Source organism: Diabrotica virgifera, chromosome 9 (assembly GCF_917563875.1).
Source record: "Diabrotica virgifera virgifera chromosome 9, PGI_DIABVI_V3a".
NCBI classification, from domain to species: domain Eukaryota; kingdom Metazoa; phylum Arthropoda; class Insecta; order Coleoptera; family Chrysomelidae; genus Diabrotica; species Diabrotica virgifera.
The window spans coordinates 130,196,618-130,219,106 of NC_065451.1; the positions used below are offsets into that span (position 1 = coordinate 130,196,618).

The 22,489-nt window shown below is 33.1% G+C and overlaps 1 protein-coding gene across 1 annotated transcript; it reads right to left on the reverse strand.

The window, feature by feature from the left end:
* Window positions 1–1,393: 1,393 nt before the first annotated feature.
* LOC114341853 (uncharacterized) lies at window positions 1,394–5,113 on the reverse strand. The gene is made up of 3 exons (XM_050660548.1): window positions 4,976–5,113; window positions 2,351–4,510; window positions 1,394–2,272 (listed from the first exon to the last, which is right to left on the reverse strand). The coding sequence occupies exons 1-3, from the start codon at window positions 5,111–5,113 to the stop codon at window positions 1,394–1,396; spliced, it is 3,177 nt and encodes a 1,058-aa protein (XP_050516505.1).
* Between the last annotated feature and the right edge of the window lie 17,376 nt (window positions 5,114–22,489).

Here is a 22,489-nt window from a genome sequence, read left to right on the forward strand (position 1 = left end):
AGTAGGGGAATATAAAAGAACTCATGCTTCAGTATCAATGTCAGTACAAGTGAACATGAGCTCTCAAGATAGTGGGTATTCTTCAGGTGGCTCTCAAGATAGTGGGTATTCCTCAGGTGGTTGTGAATTTAGCATCGATATGCCTAGCAACGAAGACTATAATCAAGAATTAGATAGAGCTTTGGAAAATTATGAGGCTGCCGCCAAATCAGAAGTTTTCTACCTGCTTGCAACAAAATACACGTTATCGGGCTATGAAGTACAATGTGGTATAAGCCCTGCAAGATCATTTTCGCCTGCAGTGATTTTATCTCAACAATATAAACCTACCAGAATATCACTCAGCGCATACGAATGGTATTCCTTTATTTCAATCATCACACAACAACTAATTGATTTTTTCCAATCAACTGATGACCTCATGCACCCAACTTTTCCATGCGAAGAATACTGCACTGTTACCCCGATAGTTTACGATGATTGTAAATTCATTATTGTTAAGAAGCATGGTGTGGAGTACTATATGGATGAAGAAGAAGTGAAGCAAATTGTTGAACTTAACACTAGTGTGCTATCGCCTCGTATGCAGTTGTTAGAAAATTTGAACTTTTGTGAATATTATTATAATGTTTTAGATTTTTGTAAAAATGCTGCAGATAGTTTAAACCCCTTGCAAATATTGTATGCTTTTTGTTCTATAATGTCAGATATGACAAACAATGCTCTTAGGGAGTTCATTTATTTTTATAAAATTAGGGTAATTAATGATTTGAATAAATAAAAAAAATACCAATTTAGAGTTTTTATTTTACCATAATATATATATATATATATATATATTACAAACTATTTTACAATATATATACAAGAAAGAGAGAGATAGCACGTGGATATTGTTATGCGTTTAGTACAAAAGAGAGATAGTAGCTTATGAACATAATTCGTCTCAAAAAATCAATTTTTATATATTTGCAATTTGTAGTTTTAATTCTCTTAGACAATTTACTTAGGATTGTATTCGCTATTTTTTGTAAATTGGGGGAATCCATAGGGAGCCCCGCATCTTCGACACCCGCATGACATCACTTTTTCACAGTTCTTCACAATTTGTAGTTTTAATTCTCTTATACAATTTACGTTTAAACTGGATCGTATTTGCTTGGGAATCTTAAAATTCGCGGTACATCCTTGCTTACTGTACCATCGTTCAATACCAATCACATCTTGAGGGAGAGGATGTTGCTCTCCACTTGGAAGCGTAAATGTCTTTGTATTAGCATCAACTACATCCCAATAAATTTTATTGGCTGCTATTTGTTGCAGATTAGCGGGAGTCCATAGGTCTGGTGTAACACATCTGTGAGACATTTCAACGTTCTTCTGCAATAAAAATCTATTCTAAAATACTGTAATGTCCCAATGGTAGGGTTCTAAAACTATTTGGAATTAAATATCTTTTATCGTCATAAGGACTTAGCGCAATTTTTGTTTGTTCTATACTATAGACGTTATGGCTATATGACCGAATGGAGTGTTGAGTAGCAGTTTGTTCCTTAAAATCATTTAAACAGTTTACATAATCATCGAATTTTATAACATTTTTTACTATATTATATTTAGTCCCTTTTGCTTTTTTAGTGATTCGACCAGATTGAACTTTAAAAGTATACATTTTTGATCGTAATCCCACAAATTTTGTCATAATTTCTCCTTTATTTTCATCTTTCATTACTCCTAAAACTTTTTTATTTACCCGAGGAATATTATAGATATTATCTACAGCGTAATCAGATGTATCAAATTTTGATAAATCTTGTTTTATTACTTCCTCATATGCATCATGACAGTACAGTTCATAAATAAAGCTATCGGTATCCATATACATTAAATTACATTTATCTGCACCCAATTTTGGGAGCATATAGTCGTAATGAAATTGGTACATACATAATTTTGATATATCTAAAACAGTCATGCCAATGTATAAGGGTTTATTAAAAACTAGATCTGATTTAATCAGTTCTATAGCTACTAAATTTTCATTAAATATTTTTCGGCTATGAAACCGCGCACTAGAAATTAAATTTTTGGCACCATATCGCCCATTCCATGATCGGACTAGTTTTACTATTCTATGTTTCCTTATATTCTCCATAGTCTTTCCAAATACACTATTATTGGCCAATTTGTATAAATTTCTTCCAAAATCGTTCGTAGCTGCAGCTCTAAGTCGAGTATTTAATTCGATGTAGGGTCGCAGCCACGCAGACTGCTTAAATTTCAAAATTTTATGAATCTTTTTTAAAACTAACCCATTAGCCAGCATTTGTTTTAAATTTCTATAATGAACGATATATTCTTTTTTATTATAAAGTGTTGTCATTAGTTTAGTATGATTTGAACCCAAAGCTTTGCGGTGTTCGGCAGCGAATGGAAAATCTGAGTGCAGATCATGTAATTTGCGAGGATAGTCCAAGTCAACTTGTAACATGTACCCTACGGGAGAGTCATCAGGTACAGACATAACATCAATGTCTTTGGCATCCATCCATTCGAACCCTCCGTAGGGTAAGGGTTCTCCCATAGCCCACCCATATAAATTATTGACATCAAAATACATTAAGTATTTTGAGGGCTGTGCGGGGTCATAATTAGGCATGTACTTATTATTTGCCTCCGACATTCTACCGCTACATACTGAAATTCCTCCACGAATTGCTTTCTCCATAAATAGTATCATGTCAACGTCACGCAATAACTCGAGGTTACACCCCACGTATTTCAACATACAATCCCAAGAATAACCGGGCATTGTGTAGTACCAGGCTGGATCTAACCCATAAGTTATAAAGCATTTTTTGCGGAAAGTTTCAAAAACATCTGCTAAAAGCACAATATCGGTTTTTAAGTACAAATCTGAATATTGACCTAAATTTTCAATGTTAAAGGTATCCCAAACTATTTTAGCATGAGCATACTTCTCATCTGTAAGATTCGTATCGTTTAGCTTATTATAAAATGCCTCTATTGGAGGTAAATCGGTAATGTTTAATTTTTCCCAAGAATCAATAAAATCATAGCAAAATACCCCTTTTTTAGTTATTAATTTAAATTCATCGTCACTTAACCTGCTAAATTCTCGCTTGCAAATTTTAAAGTCATTTTTATTTAATGTTGAGACCAATTCATCTAAAGAGGCTCCTAAAAATCTTAATGAATCAATAAATCGAAATTTTATATTAGTAACAGCATCGTTAAGTGTAAATGAAATGTATTTTTCTTTATTGACTGGAAGTAGACTAATATCTCCTTTTTTGCTTAACTCTGAAATTATAAAATGACTGTCGTAGCCACTCATATTGTGAAAAATAACTGGGACGACAAACAATTTTTTAAAATTTAAATTACAGGCTTGGTGGGCGAAATTTCTGAACTCCCCCGTAAAATGGTCGTGGTCTTTAACAATGATATCTGTAGGAGAAAAACATTTTTCGCATATGTGACACCTTGTGGCTTTACTGGTACTCGGGTTTTCCTGCATTGGTATAATTTTCTTAATTTTCGAATGAATACTTTGAGCTAAATTTGGTAATTCATTAGCAAACCACTCCATGCAGTCAATGCCTCTATAACTCTTAAAAAAAGACAACTTTTCATCATAGCTGCATTTTACATAGTATCCAGCACTATACGGAATATGTTTTTGATATTTTTTAGTACAACAGGATGTTTGGAGGTCTGTAACTTTTTCTAACATGCACTCAAAATCCGCATATATGACAAATGGCGTTGTTTGTTTATAAGTATAATTTTTAAAACTAACAGCATCATATTTAGGAAAAGACATTTTACAATTATTCATATCTGCACACATTTTTTCATGTTCCGACAATTTCTCTGCAGTTGAAAAATAATTTAAGCATCTATTACAAAGAAATAATTTGGCCTTTCTTTTATTTACTTGTCTAGAAACTAATTTAGACATATCCGTAATGTGGCAGTAGTGGTACTTAATTTCTGAATTATCATTATCCACTGGAGGTGCTTCATAATCGTTTAATTTAGGAAAATAGTGATTCTGAATTAAAAGAAGATTTACATGTTTGGCAACGACTGTTTTAGTTAATCTAGCTGGATATACTGTGAAAAATGACTTTTCATTATTTTCTAGTAATTCTAAAGCATATACATTGACTGATACATTGTTTATTTTTTCAAATTTTGAAATTTGATGTAACGGCATCGGTGCCTCCAGGTCTTCTGTTTTTAATACTGTACTATAAAATGGATATAAGGACGTAAGTTCTTTATTTGCTTTAGCCGGATAGAAGGCACTAACTATTGCCCAATAAAAACAAGCCTGATCTGAATTTTTTATATTAATGCAAGCACGCTTTTTTTGAATAGACTTTGGGAGTTTAATATAAGATGAACCATTTCCAATTTCATATCGATTAATATTTACTTCTAAAGATATTATTCTATTTAATGCAAAACCAGAGTCTTTTTCCTGAAACTCAGATAATTTAATATTTATTTTATCTTTAACATTTTCAAAAAACCACCGCTCTGTATCGGTAGATATGTCTAGTATAGCATTTTTTGTATTAAAATATTTAAAAGTCACAATTTCATTCTCCTCAGATTTTTTAATAAATTCTCCACAAAAACAAACATTAACTTTAACAAGTTTATCTACCTTTAAAATTTTTCTGATTTTATTTTTAAAAATAATATAACAATCATTTAGGAAATGTGCTAAGTCCTTATGCCATAAATTAACTATAATTCCAGTTTTAATTCGACTATTAAACGCGGAAACTACATTTTCCCATTTAACTCTATGTTTTAGTTTGTTGTCTAGACCCATACCTACATGTCTATTTAAAATAATCTGTTTAAAATGTTTAAAATGTCCTATATGTGTTTGCAGTTTTCTAATTGTACCTATAGGCAAATTGCGTTTTTTTATTACTTTATTGCAAATTTTGATTTGTTTCGTTAAGCGTTTCAACCAAATTTCTTTGTCTTTAGCTGTGAATTTATCAAAAACTATCTTTCTAACTCTTTTGATGAATAACAATAAATTTTCGCTTTGTTTAACAATATCCATAATGCTTACCTCTCTCTTTCAGTATTTTCAATTAGGCGATTTTGAAGGATGCTAGGGGCTGGTAGTTGCTTCCGACGTCCACCACACCTTGAAATATTATTGAATATTTGCCGCCAGCAAACTCGCCGATGATCGGTCTATAGGTCTCTGTCACTCTTCCCGGCAAAAAAACCACTTCTTCTCCTACATCCAGAAGAACGACTTGACCATATTTTGATTTGACTAGTTTGGCCTCCTTAATTGGCACCGGAATGTTGAGGGGTAGGTCCTTAAGTTTTTTGATTGGTTTCCTCTCTGCAACCAGAGATGCTTCATTAATTTTAGTTAAATCCATCTGAAATGAGGAATATTATAACTAACAGAGCAGAAAACAATAAATTGAAAAAAATATTGAAAAGATTTGTGATAAGGGAAAACAAGAATAAAGGAATGTTACAACACCCTAGATGTGAATGATTTTGCACACGCCACTATCTATGCCTAAAATATTGGTGACGTAATCTGCATCGACAGGCAAATTATAACTACCAGAGCAGAAAAAATAAATTTTACGAAGAATGACGAATAATTGACATTCAGCATGCTAACAGTAAGTCTTTTTTGTTTGTAGACAATCAGATGTCGAAATAATAACTCTCATCTGGAATAAAGGGATAAATAGCAGAGTAGAAAACATTAATTAAAAAAATCAAAGAAAAACAGAACAGATTTAACAAAGAATAATTACGAGAAAATAAAAACGAATAATTGTCATGCTGGCATGAGGTCTTGTAGACAATCAGGTGCTAAAATAATAAATCTCATCTGGAATAAAGGAATTTTATAAATAGCTGACCAAAAAACCGAACAGATTTAACAACGAATAATTACGAGAAAATAAAAAAATAATTGTCATGCTAGCATGTCTTTTTTGTAGACAATCAGGTGCTAAAATAATAAATCTCATCTGAAATGAAGGAATTTTATAAATAGCTGACCAAAAACTTGAAAAAACCGAACAGATTTAACAAATAATAATTACGAGAAAATAAAAAATAATTGTCATTCAAAATGCTGACATGAGGTCTTGTAGACAATCAGGTGCTAAAATAATAAATCTCATCTGGAATGAAGGAATTTTATAAATAGCTAACCAAAAACTTGAAAAACCGAAAAGATTTTAACAACGAATAATTACGAGAAAATAAAAAATAAATGTCATTCAAAATGTCGACAATTAGATAATTATTTAATGTCGAAATAATAAATCTCAGCTGGAATGAAGAGATTTTATAAATAGCAGAGCAGAAAACATTAAGTTTTATTCAAAATCAAACAAGAAAAATAAAAAATATTTAACAAAAAATAATTAAGAGAACACTTACCTCGCAAAACTAGTTGAACCACAACGAGCACTAACAGTAAGGAATAGACTATGGAATAGACCGTCCTGAGGTGCATTTTGAAATTTATAAGGTTGCGTGCCCCACCCTATGACGTGTTGTAGAAAGTGTGCGTGTGCAAAATTATATTCAGTTTTATCATTGTCATTGGTTTTAAAAATTCCAACATTTTCTATGCACATGATAAGAAATATAACTCAATAACAAAATGTGGGTATGATAACGAAAATTGCATAGTAATGCGATTAGACCCTCAACCGCTATTTCCTATGCGATATGTAAATTATCTGCTAACATTTATTTTCATTATTTTCAACTAAATATTTTTTAGAGTTATGGGTTTTTTATTTAAACGCCTTATTTATTGTTCAAGTCTTATATTACATGATGATTCAAATTTTCTCTTAACAATTTTAAATATAATCTTTATAATTAAAATAAACACTGAAGCTAATATTACACAAGTCATTGCAAAAACATTATCTATTTCACTTTTCATGTTTTCTTTGTTCATCGTTGTTGGCGCCGGCGTCGATAACATCATTAATAGTAATTGGATGAATTCGCCTTGTTGGAGTTTCCCTAAATAAGTAGTCCGCAGCACTTGAATATTCTTGTCGCAGCTGCTGACTAAATTCCTTTGGTGTCCAGTCTATGCTGCTTCCCAGTGATAGGTTCTCTATTTGTTTTATAACCTTATTTTTATCCTCATAAAATAAAACCTGACTTCTTAACTGTGTCAGTTTTTCTCTAAATTCTGCTAATTTACGTCTATACTCATTCAAAGACATGATGTTACTACCTCACGTCGCGCTGTGGCAATCAGGTCTTGCGATCGAGCTCCCCGTGACAATAAGGCCTACGCGACATTTCACGAGCCCACGTGACGTTTTGACGTGACGTTTTTACGTGCTTTGACGTGACGTTTTACGTGACGTGCTTTGACGTGACGTTTTACGTGACGTGCTTTGACGTGACGTTTTCACGTGCTTTGACGTGACGTTTTACGTGACGTGCTTTGACGTGACGTTTTCACGTGACATTTCACAAGCCTACGTGACGTTTTGATGTGACGTTTTTACGTGACGCGTTGACGTGCTGTGTTCCTTTTAAGTTCTTTTAATAAAAAAATTGCATTATGTTGTTGTTTTATTTAAATTCCAAAATTACCAGCCGCGCGCTTCGTATCTACGAGATCCGCGAAAAACTTAAGGTACCGACCGCGCATCTGCTTCGCGTTCCGCGAAAAATTAAGGTACCGATCGCACATCTGGTATCGCGCACCGATCGATCAGCGCTAGAACGCCGTCACATCGGAACGCGCCCCATCGGACGTCGTCACATCGGAAAGCGCCCTTTTGGCACTATGCCGCCATGTTTTTTTGTATTCGTTATCTCCCGCCCATTCCAACGAGCCGTCGTACGTTTAAATCGGACCACTAGCAGCAAAGATACCATGTTTCTCTCTCTAACACACATACTTTCCTATATCAGCTGTGACATCACATACCTCTCTCTCTAACACATTGTTTTCCCTATACCTATAGTGATGGCCGTGTTGTTCATCTACTGGCGTACTATTTTTTTTTCTATAAAAAAATTCAGACCATTACCCGTAGGCGCGCCAATGATGAATATAAAATTGTTATTTGTTTGCCAAAAGATGCGCAATAACTACCCCTTGAAACCCACCAAATTTCATTTTCATAGCTTAAAAGGTCTCAGAGCAATAAAAAAATGCGCAGTTTGAAAAAAAATTCAACACATTAAAATAAAATAAAAATGTGTACCATTTTTATTCGGTTGCGATGCGAAGGCAAACCAATCTTACTCTTTAATTAGAATACGGAGTGCAGTCCAGTTCCTTTAACCGCGATTTTCTGCTCTTATTGGAGCTTCATCAGAAGAAACGTAGGCACTGTTCTCCATACTCCAACCAAATTGCATCGAGAGGTTTTCCCACACATCGCAACCAAATGGATGATAATAGGTGGCTAGCACCATCTGGCAATTGAAAGACGAAGCAAGTTTTCAATCCTAATAGTAAATTAATAATATTGAAAAATATTAAAAATCACTAAAAGATTTTTAAATTGAAAACTTCTTGGTACATTTTCATGGTAACACCTCCAAGACTTCTATAATTTGCAAGTCATATGGATGCTGCAGTGAAGACGAGACGGAAGGAATTCTACACTTTGCAATTCACATCCCCCGTCTGCAGCCGGCAAAGTTCCAACTGAAAGATGCACCTGGTTACTCTACGGAGTAATACGAAAATAAAATAAAAATGTATACCATTTTTATTCGGTTGCGATGCGAAGGCAAACCAATCTTACTCTTTAATTAGAATGAGGAACTGGACTGCACTCCGTATTCTATTTAAAGAGTAAGATTGGTGTGCCTTCGCATCGCAACCGAATAAAAATGGTACACATTTTTATTTTATTTTCGTATTACTCCGTAGAGTAACCAGGTGCATCTTTCAGTTGGAACTTTGCCGGCTGCAGACGGAGGATGTGAATTGCAAAGTGTAGAATTCCTTCCCTCTCGTCTTCACTGCAGCATCCATATGACTTGCAAATTATAGAAGTCTTGGAGGTGTTACCATGAAAATGTACCAATAAGTTTTCAATTTAAAAATCTTTTAGTGATTTTTAATATTTTTCAATATTATTAATTTACTATTAGGATTGAAAACTTGCTTCGTCTTTCAAACTGTCATTATTTTTTCATGTAGAATTACCCCTTAAAGTTTTTCATACTTATTTACTAACACCCTGTATACAGCGTGTCTACTTGAGTTGGAAACATATGGGAAACTTTTTTATTATTAATTTTACGAAAAAAAGTTATTCTTTATAAAAAGTTCTGCATGCCCCAAAGCCTAAGATTCAATTATCAGATATCAAATTTTCTCAATATTATACGAGGTATGTCAAAAAATATGAATTTCGGCTAAGGGTAAAGTACCTTTATTTCTCTCAATATCGAAAATTCTTATTATGAAAAGTTGGTTGGAAATAAAAACCAAGCTCAAATATGTAATTACATGCTTCTAATTGGAAAAAAATATTTTCCAAATTTTTCTCAAATTTATTGATACTAACTTCGTTTTTATTCATTACACATACGATAACTCTTTTATTATTACTTTTACGAAAAAAAGGTATTCTTTATAAAAATCTCTGTATGTCCTAAGACCGAAGATTCAACCAACAGATATGACATTTTATTAATTTTATACGAGTTATGTCAAAAAATATGAATTTCACTCAAGAGTAAAGTACCTTTATTTTTCACAATATTGAAAACGGTTATTAAAAAAGTTGTTTAGAATTAAAAACTATGTGTCAATATGCAATTACATCCTTCTAATTGAAATACTGTGAAATATAAAGGTGCTATAATATTGAGCGAATTTCATATTTTTTGACACACCTCGTATAAAATTAATAAAAGTTGATATATCATGGTTGTGTCTTAGATTTTAGACCATGCAAAGTTTTTTATGAAGAATAACTTTTTTTCGTAAAATGAATAATAAACGAGTTATGATATTTGTAATAATTAAAACCGATGTTGGGTATCCATAAATTTGAGAAAAATATTTTTTTTTCAATAAGAAGCATGTAATTGCATATTTCATCTTAGTTTTTAATTCCAAACAACTTTTTATCATAAGAATTTTCGATATTGAGAGAAATAAAGGTACTTTACCCTTAGCCGAAATTCATATTTTTTGACATACCTCGTATAATATTGAGAAAATTTGATATCTGATAATTGCATCTTAGGTTTTGGGGCATGCAGAACTTTTTATAAAGAATAACTTTTTTTCGTAAAATTAATAATAAAAAAGTTTCCCATATGTTTCCAACTCAAGTAGACACGCTGTATAGATACTTTTTTCTTTTTGGGTGTAGTAGTAAAATAAAACAGGGCTTCGCTAAGGCACACTATATTTTCTAATTCCAATCTTTCGAGGGTAATTACCCCCTTTTTCAAGGTTCTACAAAGAATTTACTTGCTAAGTATTTAGAAATAGGTACAAAAGTTTTAAAAGACTTACCAGAATGTTGATTAATGCGAAAAATGAACAAACGTTAAAAGCGAACTCATAACGGTTAAAATTAGTTAAGAATATAAAGCACATGACTAGGTATAACTAAAAAAAAAAGTGTAAATGGCCATCATGGATGTCGTTACTAGTCTAAAAATTCAATCCATCCCACGAAACAGAAAGAGGAAATAGGAGATATTTAACTGTATAAATAGTTTCAAAACTACGAAAAAACTTTTGAAACATGAAATGTATCATTGACTACTATAGGGAAATTATGAATACTACCAACTGTAATACCAACTTAAAATGTGCGGGTAATTCAAAAAACATATTTATCAAAAAGAAAATAGGATTTAGCAAATAGGTTCAGAAAAAATACACTGAACAGTAACTAATTTTATCAAAAATTAAGTAATAGAAAAATTACGATAGATTACTGAGATGCAGAGTCTGACTGATCGAATGTCAAAATGTAGTTGTAGATTTTACTAAGGTTCTGAACCTCAGATCTCTTATTAAGATTGTTGTTATCACTGTTGCTGATATGTACCATCTCCAAAAAGGTTCTTTTGAACTTATTTTTCTCTCTGGCTAATATTGTAGCGTTATTGAAATCTATCTTGTGGTCTAGATTAATTGTGTATTCTGCCAGAGCACATGTAGGCTTAGTCAATTTGCAATCGCTCCTGTGTGAGGTGATACGACTACACAAGTTTCTTCCGGTTTCGTCTATGTACGTTGCTGGACATTCAGTACATTTAATGCAGTAAACCACATCTGTACTTTCTGATGTGGTTAAAGGTTGTTTAATTTTACTATAAAGCTGACGTATAGTTTTGATGATTTATTAGCTATTTGATGTTTTTGAAATCTTTGAAAATCTTAGTGAGTTCAATGGTTAGTTTAGGAATGTACGGGAGGGCATAAAAATACACACTTGTCTGCACCGAGTTATTTTTTGCTGATTGCATTGTTTGCGATATGGTGTTGGTGGTGAGGTTGTTGTTTCTATTATTAAAAGGAACATTAAAAATTAATTTATTAATCAGTCTTAGAGGATATAAATTTTCAACAAAGGTGTTACGTAAAAAATTAAGATCTTGTTGGAGATAGTCAGGATGAGACAACCTTTTGACACGTTCTTTCATTGCTAGGACTAAATTGGTTTTCATCCTAGCTGTGTGGTACGAATGGTAGCTGATGAATCTGTTACTACATATGAGTTTTCTGTACCATTGAGTCTTTACAACATTATCCTCACATCTACTATGCAGTCTCATGTCAAGGAAGGGCAAAGTACCCTTCGCCTCTTCCTCGCATGTGAACTGCAAGTGTGGGTTTTGTTGATTGAATATATCTAAACTATGTTGCATTAGGTCTGTGGGTAGTGCCAAGATTAAATCATCCACATATCTCTTAATGAATGGTATTTCAAAATTAATTTGATGAAGACAACCTTTGATCAAATTATCTAAGACATAATTACATACTATTGGAGAAATAGTGGACCCCATTGGGGTACCAAAGACTTGTTTGCAATAACTGTCATTGAAAATGAAAACATTGAAATCAAAAACAAAAGCAATGAGTTTTTTCATATTAACTAGGTTCAGAGTTGTGTGCAAAGATATGTCGCTCCAGTGTTTCTCAATACTAGCCAGAATTGTGTGTAGAGGTAAATTGGTGAACAAAGACACAACATCAAAACGTACAAGCTTATAATTATTTGGCAATTTAAAATTATTGATGAAAGAGCTGAAACCGAAAGAGTCCTGAATGCAGTAACCATAGTTGTTATTATTTGTACGTTTCTGTGAGGATATTAGTTAAGAAAGTCGCTACGGGGCCATTAGGTGTACCTATAGAGGACACTATTGGCCTCATAGTATGAATAGGTTTATGAATTTTAGGTAGAGCATAAAATCTAGGAGCAATTGCATTGTAAATTTTCAAAATTTTACCAATAGATTCGTCTATTTGGCTTTTACCAAATCAAAAACTATTTTGTTAGCCTTTTGTTGTAAAGTGTACACGGGATTGTTGTTTAACTTTTTCTAATATTTAGTGTCTGTGAGTAAATCTTCACATTTTTGTAGATAATCCCTTGTGTACATTGCCACAGTGATGTTGCCTTTATCGCTCTGAACAATCCTGATCTCAGAGTGATTTTTCAAAAAAGTTGTACGTTTGACAAAATATTTGTTTAAGAAATGATCTGATTCGTCTTTGTTAAGATAGTTTGTGATTTTATTAGTGCATTTGGACCTTAGAATGTCTTTATCGACATTCTCAATTGGTCTTAAAATATTTTCGATGTCAGCTAACAAAGAGGAAACTTTGAAATCTTTTTTGTTGGGAAGCAAAGCGAATTTTGGGCCTAAGGCCAGTAACTTTTTAACTTCCAAAGGAAACTCAATGTCTGTGAGGTTCTTAAACCAACTATCCCTGAAATCAATGCTGTCAAAGCTATCTAGTCTGAATTTGTTAAACTTATTGATCTTAGTTCTTTTGATTTGATGAAAATGATTGTTGTAAATTACTTGTTGCCTACGTTTAAATTCAACATACGTGTAATAGTTGAGTATAGATTTTGATTTGGCTTGGAGATCTTTTAACCTGTTTTCAAAATGATTAATATCAGCAAAAGTTATCTTAATTTCTATATTAAGTATATGCTTTCCAAACCTTTTACTTAGTCCTTGAGCTCGGAAATCTATCTCTCCTTTCCTGTGGTAAAGTAAATTATTGACGTTAGTGAGACTGTTCGTGATATGGCTTGGAAAACAATCTGCATTGCGACACTTGATTAAAAAAGTCTTTCTGTTTCTTAACGCTGCGAATTTGATGTTAATATTCGCCCATTCCTTCAGATACGACACAAATAAAGGTCCGTATTGGAGTCTGATGTCATCGTAAAAACCCATACTAAAAATAGTAAAGAAAAGTAGCCCAAGTTTTTTGACTAGTTTGGAAAAAATATATAGATACTTTTTTCTTTTTGGGTGTAGTAGTCAAATAAAACAGGGCTTCGCTAAGGCACATTATTTATTCTAATTCCAAGCTTTCGAGGGTAATTACCCCCTTTTTCAAGGTTCTACAAAGAATTTACTTGCTAAGTATTTAGAAATAGGTACAAAAGTTTTAAAAGACTTACCAGAATGTTAGATTAATGCGAAAAATGAACAAACGTTAAAAACGAACTCGTAACGGTTAAAATTAGTTAAGAATATAAAACACATGACTAGGTATAACTAAAAAACAAAGTGTAAATCGACATCATGGATGTCGTTACTAGTCTAAAAATTCAAGCCATCTCACGAAACAGAAAGAGGAAATAGGAGAGATTTAACTGTATAAATATTTCAAATATACAGGGTGTTTGGTAAAGAATGGGCCATAGCTTAACCTTAGATGCCTGAGCTTAAAATAGGTCGATTTAAGCTAACTTACCTTAGTACAAAAGTTGATAATAACCAAAATACAGGGTGTCAAAGTTAAACTTTTATTTTTGAATATTTCCTGACAGGCATGGGACAACAACACGAAATTTGGTAAGTGGTGCTGGTATTGTACAATCTACTAAATTATGTTAAACAAACGTTTCTGGCTACTACCAGAGGCGTACGACGGGGGAACGTGAATGGTTGACCCTTCCCAAATTCTACGCCACTACCGGAATTGCTATTTTAGTGCAATTTTTTGATTCTCCATTACTCTCTCTATAAAAAACATACTCTTTATTCGTAACGATAAAGCCCTTAGTTTTCGAGATATTTGAAGTTAAAAACGAAGGAGCATAATGCATTAATCAAAATAAGTGTACCTTTTCATTTTTAACTTCAAATATCTCGAAAACTAATAATTTTATCGTTACGAATGAAGAGTATATTATTTGCATAGAAGGTATTGGAGAATCTAAAAATTATGCTAAAATAGCAGTTTAATCAGTGGCGTAGAATTTGGGAAGGGTCAACCATTCACTTTCCCCTGTCGTGCGCCTCTGGTAGTAGCCAGAAACGATTATTTAATATAAATTAGTGGGGTGTACAGTGCCTACCCGTTCTGACAAGTATAATATGTGTATGTCAAATTATTTTAAAGTATTCTTTTTTTTTAAATAATTTATTCTTTATTTAAAACTTTAAGAACTATGTGTGCCCGGTACTATAAAACTATTTGACATATCCTTGTGATACTTGGCAGAAAGTGCAGTTACTGTACACCCTACTAAATTATGTTAAATAATCGTTTGTGGTTAGTACCAGAGGCGTACGACAGGGGAAAGTGAATGGTTGATCCTTCCCAAATTCTACGCCACTGACGAAACTGCTATTCCCCATTCGAACCATTCACGTTCCCCCGTCGTACGCCTCTGGTAGTAGCCAGAAACGTTTGTTTAACATAATTTAGTAGATTGTACAATACCAGCACCAAATTTCGTGTTGTTGTCCCATGCCTGTCAGGAAATATTCGAATATAAATAAAATAAAAGTTTAACTTTGACACCCTGTATTTCGGTTATTATTAACTTTTGTACTAAGGTAAGTTAGCTTAAATCGACCTATTTTAACCTCAAGAATCTAATGTTAAGTTATGGCCCATTCTTTACCAAACACCCTGTATGTTACATTCCATATGCATGTCAAAATAAAGAAACATATTTATTATTGTAAAAATTTATTATTTGCCAATATTGGCGAAGAAAAGTTAGTCGCAGCACAGATAATAATAAAGATATTTTGTATGTATGGTATAAAATTAGTATGAAGTTTATTATTCAAAGTTTTAAATAATTTTATTCGCTGATTTGTTCGTTCAATGTGAACTCTAGCCGCTGCAATGTCTGAGTTTTGAATTGCTTCTTCACGACTTAGTTGTTTTCGTTTTTCTAAAAATGGAGGCCTATAGAGTTTTATGTTATGAAATGAACACAATTCATCAATTAAAAATCCTTTATCCACCATAATTGCAGAGCCTGGCTTAATTTGTTCAATTACACGACTTTCTTCAAAGATTATTTTGTCTGATGCACGACCACCATATGGTCTACTTACAAAAGTGATTACTCCTGAAGGAGATACCCCTGTCATGAACTTTATGGTTTCGGATCCTTTATACTGGGAATAGAAACGTATTCTGCAGCACAAGCACTTTGGTTTATACACTTTTATTTCTGTACAATCCAGAACCATTTCAGTATCTGCAAAATTATTAAAACCAATGGGCGCACATTCTTTTGTAATTCTACACTTGAAGGCATATATATATAGCACATTGAAGCACTTCTGCCAGTATACATATCATTTGTGTAATATAAGTTTTACACAAACCTTGAGTAATACCAAACAATGGCGATAACACTGCATAACTTAAATCCAACTTCAATTTTACAAATGTTAGAATTATTCGCTGTCTTACACTTAGTCTATCACTTCTAATGTCTTTATACACTAAATCAACTGATGACACTATACCATCCAGTAATTGGAAATTCAGCAATCCTGTAAAACTGCATAACATGGTATCTGACATTATTATATCTGATAACGTAACCACTTTTGGAGTGTTGACTTGAACTTGAAAGTCTTTAAAAGACTTTACTGTTGCATCGCTTAATTGCAATTAATAGTGCATCAACACATAAAATTTCTTCCTCTGATGGTTCATTTGTTATATTGGGAACATCAACATCTAGAATACCCGGTTGTTCAGGATCACATTCTGGGTTCACTTTTTGTTTTGTGCGGTTTTTAGAACGTTCAGCTCGGGTAGAGTTAGTGGGCAGTCCTTTTGACAATATGTTAACTTTTGGTAACTTACAAGTGGGTATAGCACATCTTTTCAATCTTCTCAGTTTAGACAAGTTTTCTCCTAAAATATAAATATTTACCTGTTAATAATAGCTACTTTATATAATACATAAACATACCCTTAAAGTAATCTTCATTTTTAAAGTGTAAACTGCACACTTTCATATAAGGACTAGGCTCTTTTCCCATTTTTAGAAGGTATTTCCATACGTTTCGTTTGTTAACTAAACTGCCATTGAATAAAACTCTATCTTGTTTATCCTTTTTAGGGAAAGAATGAAACGATAAATTACTATCACGCTTTATCCAAGAATCACATTGAGGCACACAACAATAATAATTCGATCTTTTTGCCATAACTCAATAAAAACAAACACGATTTTAAGCTGTTTTAATAAGCACGGAAATGTATGGTTATGTATTAATGTCTATTGAAAGGTTTGAGTTAAATACGCGATGGCGCTGCAATCTTGAACGACATTGCCTATAACTGCAAAGATATTATGCAAAAAATTCTGTTGTATCGCAGATTTAAAATGCGTTTATCTCGAAAACAGTTGATTTTAGCAAGATGAATGTAGTATACCTTTTTTAAGTAAAAGTATTAAGAGAATAAACATTTGGATTCAAAAAGTATGTAGAGTGGGGGATAAAAAAACTGAACGTATTAAATGAGCGCTGAAAGACGTATGTGGCGCCCTCTGTGTGATACATAATTTTTGGAGGCGAATTTAGATTTCTCATCCCAAAAAACTCCGCCTACCAAATTTCGTGTTATTATCCCATGCCGATCAGGAAATAATCAAGAATAAATAAAATAAAAGTTCAACTTTGACACCCTGTATTTCCGTTATTATCAACTTTCGTACTAAGGTAAGTCAGCTTAAATCGACCTATTTTAAGCTAAGGAATCGAAGCTTAAGCATACACATGTATGTGTGTATAATAATATACCTTACCTGAAAATATTTATTCAGAGTCGTTTACTTCTTTTGGAAACTTGACGTTATGGCAATATGCTTTTTTGGTCTTAAGAAAATTTTTAGTCTGCTGATGACCCAGAATCAGCAGACGAAAGTTGATTTGTTTCATAAGTTTTCATTAGATTTATATCCGAAAATACTCTTTCCACATTCGCTGATGAATGATGCAAAACTAACAAATCTGCTTAAAACCGGTGTTCCAGCGCTATACCACATATTTTCCATATTGTTCCAGAAATCTTCAATCTTCAAGTCTTCAGTATTTACATTTTGATCAGATTCCTTACCTGTATTTCGAAGAAGCTGAAAACGATGTTAATTGTTGAGATGAATTAAGAGATTGTTGCACTTTGATTTGACGAATATATTGAAATAAAAATATTATACAAAAACATGTATGCTACACTCAAAGTCTTTAGATGAACTTTGACTGCGTTCCTTCTTCCTTCGTTGGGATGACAGAGGGGCAAAAGGAACATACATTAAAAGGCGCACACATCAGGGGCGGCGTTGCCCAATGGCTCGAACATCCTCCCCACCTTGAAAGGCCCCTTTCAATCATCTAGAGGTAGTGGACATATTTTGTTGAACCCACGTTTAATGATGCCAGTAGAAGTCTTGATTGTAGCTACTCGATTGATGTTGTCCCTTCCAGGATGTACACTGAGTATTCGGCCTAGCTGCCAATGGGTTGGATTGATGTTGTCGTCCTTTATAAGGACCAAGGCTCCATCTGTGAGAGACTCTTGATTTTTCTTCCAGCGTCCCTTGACTTGTAGCTGGGAGATGTACTCGGTTTTCCATCTTGCCCAAAAGCTTTGGCACATCTGCTGGAGAAGCTGGTATCGATTTAGTCTGGTGACCTTTATATCGGTTAGATCTTGGTCTGGAACTGCTATGATTGGTTTTCCAATAAGAAAGTGAGTGGGTGTTAAAGGACTGAAGTCATTAGGATCTGGGCTAATAGGAGAAAGAGGGCGTGAGTTTAAAATTGCCTCTATTTGAATTATTAAAGTTCATAAATAAGCGCAGTTTTTGACAAAACTCGTTTTAGATGTAATTTATATGATTTTACTCCGGCTTCCCAGAGTCCACCAAAATGAGGTGAATAGGGCGGTATAAATTGCCATTCAATTTCTAGGGAATTTGTTAGTGACCATAATTTATCTCTTAATTCATGTGCATTTAAAAGAGATGCTAATTCTCGTTGAGCACCTATAAAATTGCTTCCATTATCTGAGAATATTTTTACGGGTTTTCCTCTGCGGGACACAAACCTTCGTAAGGCTTGTAAAAATGCTTCAGATGAGAGACTTGAAATCAATTCTAGGTGTACGGCCTTGGTGCTAAAGCAAATGAAAAGACCTATGTAACATTTAGTGGTTTTGCATCCACGACCTTTTTTGTCTTTTATGAGAAATGGACCTGCATAATCAACACCCGTTATTGTAAATGGACCAGAAGGCATTACTCTAGCACTAGGAAGATTTCCCATTATAGGCTGAATGGTTTTTGCATTAAATCTAAAGCATCTTACACACTTTCAAGCGAGACTTCACACGAGAATTCAAGCAATACGGTTGGATTTTGTGTTCGAGAGAACTGGTTACGGTTAGTTACAAAAACGTTTGGTATTTGGTGTTGTGAATATGACTAAAAGTGAAAAAACGGTCCCACCAGATAGAGGAAAACAAGATGTAGAAGAGAACAACACGGAAATGATGATGACGGACGAGGAAGGTAACAGGAACAAGAGAAAAAGAGAGGAAAATAATCAGGTTAAAATACAAAATAATAACAAATCTAATAATAGCAAAATAGGGGTAAGGACACCTAATACTAATATATCTGAAAGGCCAATAAATTTTTATTCTGCTGCGGATGCCGGTCCATATTATGTATTAGTTCAGAATAACCACGGCCACATCGGGAGGCTTCACCGTATTGGATCTGCGAGGGTGATTATGGGAGCGGTCCCAGAAATTAAAAATAATATTCTAAGAATGGATGTGGTAGGTATTAACAAAATCAAAGTTGAATTAAATTCTTACAGTAGCGCTAATTTATTAATAAGGTCAGAAAAGTTGAAAGAAAAAGGATACGAGGCGTATGTACCCACATTTTTTACCCAAAAAAAAAGGAGTCATTAAACAAGTTGATATTGAATTATCAGAATCGGAATTAGGCCAGATCATTAAACCTAAATTTGGAAATAATTTTGAAGTTTTATATGTAAAACGAATGAAAAGAAAAAATGTTGAACAAGAAATCATTACACCGACAATTATTGTTACATTTAAAGGACAAATGATCCCATCACAAGTAATTATAGAAAAACTTATTTATGATGTAGAAATCTATATTCCAAGGGTCGTTCAATGCAATAAATGCCTACGGTACAACCACGTTGCTGGCCAGTGTAGAGGAAGGGTGAGATGCGTATTTTGTGGGGGTGAACATGAAGCCGATGAGTGTGACCAAAAGGAGGAACCAAAATGTGTTTTATGTGGTGGAAATCATGCAGCAAAGGATAGAAAAAACTGTAATGAATTTTCAAAACAAAAATCGGTTAAGAAAATGATGGTAACTGAAAACATTTCATACACAGAAGCTAAAGATAAATACGAAAACAGCTACGCAACCGTAGCCAAAAATAAACGAGACAGTCCATATTATACAGCGGTCATAAATAAAAAAAGGCGTATTGAAAACAATAACAATAGATCAGGTTATTCAGAAGAACATAAAAAAATTATTGAAATTCCAAGGTCATCAGCTTCAGTGGAATTTGAATAATATACAAGCATACCAAATTATAGATGCCAGGCCGAAGAGACACAAAATATAAATCAAGAAATGAAGGACTTCATGTTACACATGATTAAGAATATTTTACAAAAATACTTTCAAGTTTCACCAGATCAAAAATTGTTAGAGTCACTTAAAATAGATGTAAACCAGAGTCTTATATCGCAGTTTTCTTAGTTTTACAATATAATACTAGATCTATAGTTCATAATAAGGGAAGCATAGAAAAATTTCTGTTAGACTATAGCATAGAAGCATAGAAAAATACCTATAAAGAACCTGTTAGCAAGATAAATGAAGGCGACTCGAACGAAGTCTTCCTAGATAGAATAGCGCCAGCTTGGGGTAGGAGGATTTAGAACATATATGGAGATTAAACGATGAGAGACAAAAAAATCACAAAGAAGACACTTTGTTAAAGCAATTCACCATAATGGAATTGGAGGATAATCTAAGTTCCCGTAAAAATTCTGCTCCCGGGTTAGACGGTATATACTATAATATGCTGTCTAACTTGCCCAAAAAATGTAAATACATTTTGCTAGATATCCTTAACTCAATTTGGGAAACTCAAGATTACCCAAGCAGTTGGAAGAGGTACGTAGTGGTTCCAATCCAGAAACCAAATAAAGAACCCCATTTATCAGATTCATACAGAGGAATCTCACTAGCATCATGTGTTTTAAAAACTTTGGAACGCATGATAAAAAGAAGATTAGAATCTTGGTTAGAAATTAATAAGAAGCTCCCACAGTATCAGTTTGGCTTTCGCAGGGGACACTCCACAATGGAAAATATAGGACACTTAGTAACAGATATCAACACCTCCTTTTCAAATTCTAAATCAGTAGTTGGCCTCTTTGTAGACATAGAAAGTGCCTATGACAATGTAAACCTAAAAATTTTATTTAATCAGATGAAAAATATCGGTCTTAATATTGATTTTGCTAAACGAATTATAAAATTATACTGTAACAGAACAATTTCATTAAGAATAGGAAATAAAATAATAGGTGAAAGAAAAGTTAACATCGGTATTCCACAAGGCAGTATTTTAAGTCCCACACTATATTTGATATACACAGCCGAAATCGAAAGCAAAGTTCAAAATTATGTCAAAATATTAGAATACGCAGATGATATCATAATTTACAAAGACGAATGCGAAATCCCCTTCGGAAGCAATATGGTAGAGAAAGCGTATAGTGAATTAAAAAGCTGGTGCAATTACATAGGTTTAAATATTTCTAGTCAAAAGACAAGGCTAGTTATTTTCTCCAGAAAACGGCAGATACCGAATTCAGTAACAATCAAAGATATTACTTTTCAAGTTCAACCATCGATTAAACATCTTGGAATTATTTTAGATAGGAAGTTGCTATGGAAAGAACATATAGAACACATAGTAACAAAAACAGAAAAGGGCGTAAACGTATTAAGAGCAGTAAATGGTTGTAACTGGGGAGCAGACCCTAACATTGCTCTTCTGTTATATAAATCATACATTAGATCCATATTAGACTACGGTTCTATATTCTATTCACAAGCTGCGAAATGCCACCTTCACAAACTCGACTGTATAGTAACCAAAAGTTTAAAAAAATGCATTGGAGCCATGATGAGTACACCAAATTCTAATTTAATGATTGAATGCTGCGAACCACCTCTGGAGTTAAGAAGAAAATACTTAACCGAAAAATTTCTATGGAAAATTGTTTCTAGAAACAGTAATTTAATAAAAAAAATTCATCAACTTTTTATATCAGATCTTACCAGTACATACTGGAAAAGTAAAAAATCTTTATTAATAGTAGAAGCTTACAACCAATATTTGAGTATTAAAGAATTAGTACATACTACCGATATATTACCATATTTTGAACTAAATTCAAAAGATATTATTAACATTGAACCAATTTTCTTTAGGGATTATTCTCAATTTTCTCAACTCATTCGAAACCAATTATTTGTATCAGATGTTAATGATCAAGTACTTAACAGTTATCAGTTATATACTGATGCCTCAAAAAAAGATAATAGAGTAGCGTGTGTAGTTTGGGATCCAAATATCGAATATAAAGTAACAAAAAGATTAAATGAACATTTCTCAATATACTCCGCAGAATTGACAGCTATTTTTGAGGCATTATTATATATAGAAACTAACTGCCATCAAGAAAATTTCATTATTTTTTCTGACAGCAGAAGCGCCCTAGAAAAATTAAATAAACTCCACAATAAAACCAATTTAAATTATATTGAACTAAATATAGCCAAAAAAACTATGGAATTAACGAACAGTGGAAAAAGCATAAAACTAGCATGGA

Coding starts and splice junctions, on each gene's coding strand:
- LOC114341853 (XM_050660548.1), bottom strand. CDS start 5,113: ATGGATATTGTTAAACAAAGCGAAAATTTATTGTTATTCATCAAAAGA. Junction 4,511..4,975: donor AAATCAAAATTTGCAATAAA/GTAATAAAAAAA, acceptor TCTGAGTTTCAG/GAAAAAGACTCTGGTTTTGC. Junction 2,273..2,350: donor ATAATAAAAAAGAATATATC/GTTCATTATAGA, acceptor TTGAAATTTAAG/CAGTCTGCGTGGCTGCGACC.